This window comes from Equus quagga, chromosome 2, assembly GCF_021613505.1.
Source record: "Equus quagga isolate Etosha38 chromosome 2, UCLA_HA_Equagga_1.0, whole genome shotgun sequence".
In the NCBI taxonomy this organism is placed as follows: domain Eukaryota; kingdom Metazoa; phylum Chordata; class Mammalia; order Perissodactyla; family Equidae; genus Equus; species Equus quagga.
Genome location: NC_060268.1, coordinates 24,887,169 through 24,896,091, shown reverse-complemented (window position 1 = coordinate 24,896,091; position 8,923 = coordinate 24,887,169). Strand labels below are relative to the sequence as shown.

At 56.5% G+C, this 8,923-nt stretch overlaps 1 protein-coding gene across 2 annotated transcripts; it reads right to left on the bottom strand.

The window, feature by feature from the left end:
- Positions 1 to 913: 913 nt before the first annotated feature.
- EFS (embryonal Fyn-associated substrate) lies at positions 914 to 8,747 on the bottom strand. Of its 2 annotated transcripts, XM_046653053.1 has the most exons (7): positions 8,617 to 8,742; positions 8,264 to 8,374; positions 5,130 to 5,408; positions 4,827 to 4,967; positions 4,009 to 4,731; positions 3,764 to 3,853; positions 914 to 2,154 (listed from the first exon to the last, which is right to left on the bottom strand). In XM_046653053.1, exons 1-7 carry the CDS (start codon positions 8,632 to 8,634, stop codon positions 1,720 to 1,722), a joined length of 1,797 nt encoding a protein of 598 aa, XP_046509009.1. In that variant the 5' UTR covers positions 8,635 to 8,742; the 3' UTR covers positions 914 to 1,719. The 2 variants fall into 2 exon arrangements, with proteins under 2 accessions (XP_046509009.1, XP_046509010.1); XM_046653054.1 differs by lacking the exon at positions 8,264 to 8,374 and having other exon boundaries at positions 8,617 to 8,747.
- Positions 8,748 to 8,923: the final 176 nt, after the last annotated feature.

The following is an 8,923-nucleotide window of genomic DNA, read 5'->3' as shown; positions in this document are numbered from 1 at the left end:
TTGGAAGATCTGGGACTTGCACTGTGACCTCTGACTCTAATTCCAGGCTGACTTCTTGAAATTCTTTTTGGAAGATGATGGAGGATGGCCCCTGTTGTAAGTCTTCAACATACAGGGTGAATTTTGGTGACCTCAAAATCTGGAAATGAGTTTTCTTTTGAGAGTGAAATAAGAAAGAAAGAACCAAAATGGAGGAGGCAAGTGCATAGTGGGTGCCATGAGACTAAGATCCTGACTAGTTTGGGGTGCCTCCAATCCAGTCAATGGGCCAAGGTATCATCTTAGGAAAACACAACTGAAGAAAAAGGACCTGTGGCTTGGGCTTTTTCCCCTGTGGTGAGTGGCTGGAGTGATCCCCCATCCAGGCCATGGCTCATCAAGTTCACCAGAGCCCTGAGGACTATGGACTCCAACGCATTGCATTCCCCTGTCCCTCCACTCCTCTAAAAGATAGTGTCCAGAAGGACGGCCAGCAGGAGGCCCAGGAAGGGGTGTTTAAGGACTGGACTCTCGGGGTTAACCTAAAGGGGAGGGTGCCCTGGCTGGCCCGCAGCCCTCTCCCGTTGGCCAGAGCTGTCCTGTGGTGCAAAGGGGAGGATGGGCCTTTAGCAGGGGGGAGCTCTTCAGGACGGCACCTTTCAAGGCTCGTGTGGCCACCCTCTCCACATGCGCACCTCTCTAATGACATCACCTGACGATGAGGTCTTGGAGGAAAGGCCCGCCAGTCAGTAATCAGTGTCAGCCTTCCTGGAATGCCAGTTCTCAGGCCCTTCCTGTTTCTGTCACCCTTGGGGTTTTGGCTCAGGTATCAGCCCCCAACCATCCTGGCTAAAGTCTCCTTCAGCGGCCTCTCCCTCATCTAGTTAGCCCTTCACATCACCCTCTTTATTTCCCGTTGCCAGCAAGTGTCAAATCTGTGGCAGATTCTTTATTTACTTATTTTAATTGACTTGTTCATATCCATCCCACCCCCACGATGCACCTTCAGACCTGTGCCTGGCACGTCATGGGAGCTGAAAATGCGCTGAAAGAACAGTTGTTGAAGAAACAGCAAAATTTCCCCAAAAACCCTACAGGCATCCTGCCTACAGCATGTGTCCCATTGGGCTGAGGGGCATGAGGCCCGCCCCATCCAGGCTCCCAAGAAGCAGAGGCAGGGAGCCAGACAGCCGGGTTTATTGACGTGCGTGCCCAGTGCCCGAGGGCCAGCTCTCTCCCGCCCTGGCCTCTCCCAGACCTTCACATTCTGGGCAGTCAATTCCCTGCCCTTGCGCTCAGCTGACAATGAGGCACTGATGTTCTAGAGCCAAGAAACAGGACAAGAAACGGGCCCCGCGTGGCCCCAGGTTTCAGCCACCTGATTCTCTGTGGGGCCAAACTTCCAGAGGTGGGTGGCAGTGCAGTGACCAAGAATCTCCACCCCAGGCTGAGGGAGGGGGAGAGTCCAGTTCCTCCCTGCCCTGGAGGGCAGGGTGCCTGCCCCTGACAATGCAGGGAATAACATTAAATATAAATAATTTATACAAAATGGCTCGTACAAAAAGCTGCGGGGTAGGGGGAGGAGCCACCCCGGGTGAGGGACTGAGATGACTGGAAAGGGCGGAGAGGGAAAGAAGACCTCCACCACTCCCTGTCCCTAAAATAGAGCCCCCCAGCCACCCCAGGCCTGGAGGGGAGCTCTGGCAGGCAGGGAAGGGGCAGAGTGGGGCCAAGGGGCCCTCAGGGGGCCAGATTGGTGAGCAGGGTGGTGAATTGCAGGGCCCACCCTGCCAGCTCTGCCACACACTGTGCCATCTCTTGGGCCGGGGGGCCTGAAGGGTAGCCCAAGGCAGCCCCCTTGACGGCCAGCACGGTGGCCTGCAATGCCTGGCCCAGTGCTGTTCCTGCAGCCCCGACCTGTGCTCGCAGTGGGGCGGAGGCCGCCAGCCGGCCCAGGGTGTCCCCAACAAACACCAGGCGGTGAGCGGCCACCACCACCCGCTTGCTGTGGGGCACGAAGAGGTGTGGAGGCTGGTTGGCCTGGATGCTGGCCATCAGGGCCGCCACGGCCGCCTGGAGGGCTGAGTAGTGGCTCTGGCATTGCCCTGCGTAGAAATGCAGTAGCTGGAGGTCTCTGGCGGGCAGGAGCAGCGGTTCCCCTGGGGACAGGGCCTCCTGAGGGTGAGAGGGGCGGTCAGTGGGGACACTCTCATTACTGCCACTTCTGCTCTGGCTTCCTCTCTCCTTCCCTCCCTCTGTTTCTCATCCTGAGTGCAGCCTCTATAGCTCCTAACTCTGCCATCGGAAAACTTGATTCCCATAGCGAGCGGCAGAAAAGTGCCCAGAGTTGATGTCAGACAAATCTGCATTCAAATAACCTCAAACAAGTCTCTGAACTTCTTTGTTTCCTTATCACCAAAATGGGGAATCTGGTACTGCACTGCCTGATACAGTCATGTGCTGGATAATGGCGTCTTGGTCAACGATGGACCGCACAATGGGCCTGCCGTAAGATGAGCAACAGAGCCTCGGTGTGTAGTAGGCCGTCCCATCTCGGTTTGGGTAAGTGCGCGCTAGGATGTTCGCACAACGAGGAAACCACCTAACCGTGAGTTCCTTGAATGTGTCCCGTTGTTAAGCGACACATGACTGTATCAACGTTATTCGAACCACATGTGTAATTTTTAAATTTTCTAGTAGCCACGTTAAGAAAAGTAAAAAGAAACTAGTATATTTTTTCTAACTCCAAATATTAAAAATGTTGTCATTTTGGGGCCGGCCCCGTGGCCGAGTAGTTAAGTTCGCGCACTCTCCTTTGGCAGCCAAGGGTTTCACGGGTTCGGATCCTGGGCACAGACATGGCACTGCTCATCAGGCCATGCTGAGGCAGTGTCTCATGTGCCACAACTAGAAGGACCCACAACTAAAATATACAACTACGTACTGGGGGGATTTGGGGAGAAAAAGCAATTAAAAAAATTTCTTTTAAAGTCATTTTACTATGTAATCAATATAAAAATGGAGATTTTCTTTTCATACTAAGTTTGCAAAATCTAGTGTGCATTTTATATTTACAGCGCATTTCAATTCAGACTAGCCCAGTTTTGGGTGCTCAACAGCCACAGGTGGCTCGTGGCTAACACAGTGGATGGTACAGTCCTGGGAGCTGCCTCCTGAGGCTGCAGTGAAGATTAACGGACACGGGTATATAGAAAGAACAGATCATGGCACACTGTAAGCCCCATACGAGGACTATGATTATGATCAGTGTTGACCCATTACAGGGTCCCGCCCTTGGGACATACCCGATAAATGGTAGCTACTGTGCTTAGGACCACTCTGGACAGAGCTGTGGAGCCTGCCTCACTTTCCTGAGGCCCAGAGAGATTAACAGGTGGCTCCTGAGCCCTGGCTTCTTAGTGGTGGAGCTGGGATTAGGGGCCAGGTCTCTTAGGAGCCCAGGAATTTACAGTTGGAAGGAGCCTCAGCAGTCACCAGCCCAGCTCTGACCCACAGTCCAGAAATTCTGCTCCCTGGCTGCTTTGTTTCCTGACTTCTCTCCAACACATTCTTTCCCCTCTTTCTGAATTCCTGATACCTTTTCTAAGTTCCAGCTCCTTCCTGTTGACTAGTAACTCCTCTCTAACCCACTCCTCCCCTTTCACAAACTCTCCTCCCACCCTAATCTATTTCCCTTGAGGGTTCAGTGAAGAATACGCCTCCCTCCAAGGTGCTGTTCCCCCTCCCCTGCGCCCCTTCTCTGGCATGAGCCCTGCAGGCTTACCTGCTGTTCTGGTGGCGCCCCCTCCAGCAGTTCGGGATCCCCCGTGATGGCCTTATCCAGGGGCCTGGATCCCTGAGCTTTATCCATGCCCTGCAGGAGGGGATCAGGGCCTCAGCACAGAGGTCTTCCAGCCCCTCCCTGCCCCGCCCCTTCCCCAGGTCTCTTCCGCCATCAGAGTCCCAGGCCCTTGACTCCAGGTCTGAGAGAGCCCCGGTGCAAGCCGGAGGGCTCAGGAGGCAGCTCACCTTCAGGTGGACGTAGTCGTACTCCTCGGCCAGCGGGATGCCCTCATACTCATTGTGCTGTCCTGCTGGGTCGTCCTCCACCTCCTCGCCCTCTGGATCCCCCTCCACCTTGGGGCCCCCGAAGCCAGACAGGCGGGGCGGGGGTGGGGGCAGAGGCCGGTCCTGGATGCTGCCCTTCCGGCCTGGAGCAGGAGAGGGAGCCGGGGAAGGGCTGGGGGCCTCAGGGACAGGCAGGGCAGGCAGAGGGCGGCGGGACAGACTCTCAGCTGAGGGCAAACGCGGCCTGTGTGGGGTTGGGGGGCTTCTGGCCAGAAGCAGGGCCAGAGTGTCCTGGTCATTGGAGGCTGAGGCTCCTGGGGGCTCTGGAGAAGGGGGTGTCTCTGGCCCCAGCAGGGGCACGTCGTAGATGCCCTCGTCAGTGCCCCCCCCTTCCCCGTCTGCTAGCAGTTCCTCAGGCGCTTCGTACAGGTTGAGCAAGGCCGATGCCCGTTTCAAGTTGGAGGGGGCGGCGTAGAGGGGGGGCCCTGGTTCCCGGCCCCCCTCCCACTCCAGATCCGGCTCCAGCTCTGACGGGGGCTTCGGGGCCAGAGGCACGTCATAGGGAGCTTCGTCCTCTCCGGGAGGCCGCAGGGCAACCAGCGCCACAGGGCGGGAAAAGGAGGCGGGGGAGTCATAGGGGCCGCTGGTGGGAGCTCGGAGGGCAGCAGGGGGCACGTCGTAGACCTGGAGAGGGAGCAGTTCGTCACCCTCAGGCTCAGCAAGGGGCCCCCTGACAGCCTCTGTTCCCTGCCCGATGCACACAGACCTCCGGCCCTCACCTCCAAGGCGTCTCCAGGGGCAGCCAGTTGGGTCCCATTGCCTCTGGGGACCTTGTAGATGGGGTCAGGGGAGGGCGGGCAGGGTCCAGCTGGAGGTCCTAAGGTAGGACAGGGCCGAGCTGGGGGTGGTACCACATACACCTGGGGGATCAAGACAGGTGGGTGGGTCAGGAGTGGGCACCAGGGACAGATGACGTGTGCCTCAAAGGAGCTTAGCCACCTTCCAACCCCCTCCCTGCAGTCAGGGAAGAGCTGCGGTCTCAGGGCTCTCCCGGCTTGGGGCGAGAGGGCTCCAGGTCTCACCTCCTGGTCCTCGTTGCTGTGCTCTGGGGCTGGAGATGGTGAGCCAGGCTGGGCTGGGGGTACCTGGGAGATGCCGGGCTTGGGTGCTGGGCCAGCAGGAAGGAGCTTCACTCTGTTGGCGGGCACGATGCCCTGCTGGCCATGCAGGGAGCACAGGCACCAGCCGTCCAGCCCGCCAGCGCCCTCCCTCTGCAGCACCCGTAGAACGTCCCCTCGGCGGAAGGACAGCTCCTGGGGGGACTCGGCAGTGTTGTCATAGAGCGCCCGGGCCAGCTGGGCCTGGTGGGTGAGGTGGGAGCAGGGAGAGGGGTCTTCACACACAGATCAGGTCAGGTCACCCCCTGCTCAAAACACTTCAGAGCTCCCCATTTCCCTCAAGCTAAAAATCTGACCTCCTGACTCAGCTCTTTGTGACTGGGCCCTGCCTCATCTCCAGCTTCTTCCCCTGCACTCTCCCTCTTCCTTTCTGTTCCTTGAACTAGGCAAGCTCTTTCCTACCTCAGGGCTTTTGCACCTTCTGTTTTCTTTACCCAGAATGCTTTTCCCCTGACTGGCCCTTATTCATCCTTCAGTTTTGCTTAAGTTTCCCCTTCTCAAAAAGTTCTTTTCTGCAGTCTTCTCCCCAGCCCATTCTGTGTCTGTCTCCACCCACTGTTTCCTTTATAATACTTTACACTATGTGCCTATTTACTTTTTTATTATCCATTTTGTCCCTGACACTAAGCCCTGTGAGAACAGGGACTGCTGTGTTCCTAGCCCTGCCATAGGGCCTGACTTGGAATCAGTCCCCAATAAACCTACATTGAAAGAACTTCCTCCAAAGCCTCATGAACACAAGGCAGCCCTGCTAAGGTCTCCCACAGAATCTCCTTTACGTTCTCGCTTCCCAGGCAGCATCCCCCACAAGCAAAAGGTTAGATCAAGCAGCTGCAGAGACCCCTCATCCTGAGAGACGGGGAGAAGGCCAGCCCGGACAGTGCCCAGGCCGAGGGAAGAAAACAGAAGCCAAAGCAACTGTTTTGTTCTCAGTCTGAGCAAATAAGGTTCTACCGGAAGAAGTTGAGTTTACCATGGAGAAGAGAAAAGTGTATATGCCTCTGTGTGTGTGGGTGTGTGTATGGAGCGGGGCTGGCGGACCAACCAAGAGCATTTACCAGCCTGTTTCCAGTCCTGTCTGGTGGGGACATCTAAGCTTTTACTTTCAAGGGTCATACGCTCAGGTAATAAGTGACAGGTACAAGCAAAGAATATGTATCCAGACACCTTGCAAATCGTTGCACTCACCACCTCATCTCATTTAATCCTCACGACCACCTTAGGTGTGAGGAGCCGTCCTTCTCCCCATTTGGAAAGGAAACTGACCAGAGAGGTTAGTACTTTGCTCAACAACACACAGCTGGAGCAGCGTGATTTCCACCTGCGGCTGTCGGATTCCGAGCCCGCCCTCTCCCTCACTCCTCAACTACTTCTCCACAATCACCAACACAAGGACCTACTTTCTTCTTATCATAGTAACAGAGTTCAGTCTAGAGGGTCTATGACTCAATCATGACTCAAGCGCATGTGCAGTCTTCATTAAACCCAAGCTCCCTTCACAGGGCTCTGGTCTCACGAGGTCCTTTGGTAGAATCGAGCTTAAACCACTCACAATATCAAAATCTACTCTGCCTCAGTTGTGTCTGTTAATGACCGCCCCTGGCAGCAGGACCTCGGGCAGTGGTGACGGAGAGCAGGAAGGCAGGCAGTACTGTGCAGGTGGCCTTGTGGGCTGACTAATTCAGTAGACATCTCAAGCTAAAGGTCTCGGGCAGGCTGGGTTTGGCCTGCAGGCCCTGGTGGCCACGTGTCGTGTTGCCCTCAGGCGAGAGGCTGTCCGGCCCTTCATGACTGGGTGACTTTAACAACAAACAGACTTCTCCTCTTGCCTGATTCCAAACTCACCAAACCATTTTCTGATTATATTTTGGCTTCTAAAGGATATTGCCCCACAGAAAGAAAACCTGCTAACCAGATGATGCCCATTCCTGGCTAGCTCGGCACCTTGCTTTCTAACTGTAGATTCTATGCGTTCTGGGTCTGTTCTGCGGTAGACACACGTGGGGTGGGTTTGAGTCCTGGCTCTGCCTCTTTCTAAGTCTCACGGGATCATTCTGAGGACTGGATGAGATAATGTGTCAAACAATAAGGACAACGAGGACAAGGACAAAGCTTAGGGCCAGTAAGCGCTCAATAAATATTGGCTGTTATTAGGATCCTGAGTCTAATTACCATAAATACCTCTCCACACCCACCCTCTGGGTGGAAAGGAAAATCGAACTCCTGGGACTACAAAGCTGACCGGCCCGGCTTCGGAGCCAGCATCTTTCCGTCAGAGTCCCCCCACTATTTTCAGGACCTCTCCTGGCTCCGAGCTAGGGTCTTCTCACCATCACATAGTTTGAGGAACTAAAAGGAGTTCGGTCTGAGAAGGAGTGGAACTCGAACTCGTCCTTGAGGGGTACGGGAGGATGTCAGGAGCTACGCTTCTCTTTCCAGCCTCACAATCCTCCTTCCCAGAATACCCTTCAGAGGGGCCAGAAAGCAAGAGGCAGCCTCGCCTTTCCTGGGAAAGGGTGGAAGGGGGCCAGGATTGCTTGGATTCAGGCTACAAGGAGTACAGGGCAGAAAGCAGAGGTGGGGCTGTGGAGAGCTCCTCCCTGAGTTAGGTTTGAATTCTGTCCAATGGGGCCAAAGCTGTGCAGCTCACGATGTCAGAACCCAGGCCAGAGCTGCTGTTAGACTGATGGATGTTGGGTGTGGCCATCCCTGCTCTACCCCCTCCTCAGGGGCCCAGCTGACTTGTGAGGGAGTGGCTGCCTTGATTGGGGTGGCAGTGGGCCACAGGCTCTCTGGGAGGCCTCCTCCCACTGTCCCATCTTGCCAGCTGTCTCCTCCCTTTGTCCCCAGTCCCCGGAAAGTGGCCAGAGGCTGGCTGACATCACCTCCCCTCCTCCCTCTATATTCTCTTTCTCCCTGTCTGATCTCCCTCCTGCTCTATTTCCCCCCTTTCCTCCATCCTTCCTCTAGAGAAGGGCCTCTCCCATTTCCCTGGAGCCACCTCTGTTCTTTCAGCTCCCTCCCAACCTTTTACTTGCCTCCCAATCACAAGCCCCTGCCAACCACCAGTGGCCATCTGTTCCCGCCCATAAAAGAGCAGACAGGACTCGGGCTGGTCTCGCCCCCTCCCCTCCATCCAGGGGCAGCCTCTAGAAAGAAAAAGAGGAGAATGGAGAGGGGGGCAGAGAAGGGGGAGCCCAGACCCAGAAGGAGCTAGGGGTGAGGAGTGGGAGGGAGAAGGGGAACAGAAGTGAGAGGCGGGGGACACAGGCTCCTGGAGAAGAAAGGGACCAAGGAGAGAGACAAAGAGAAGGCGGAATAAAAGTGACAGGAGTGCAGGGCAGGCTGTGGAGGTCTCTGCCCGGCAGCCTCCTCTCCCTGGGGGACTCACCGACGTGGCTACCGCCATGGCCTTGGCCTCGCGCGCGGCCTGCTCCGGGCCAGGCTCGGTTTCGCTGACTTCAGCAGCCGCTGCCCCGCACCATGGAGGCGGCCCCCGGCTGCGGCGCCTGAGTCGTGGCCTCCGTGGAGGTTGGAGGAGGAGAAAGAAAACCCACAAAACTCCCCAAATGGGAGGCAGCTTGGCCGGGCAGGAGGAGGAGCGGGGCGGGCCGGGGCGTCGCTGCGGGACCTCATCCAAGGGCGCGCGCTCTACTGTCCCCGCGGCCTCCCGAGGGCCGCAGGGTTGGCCAGGCCCG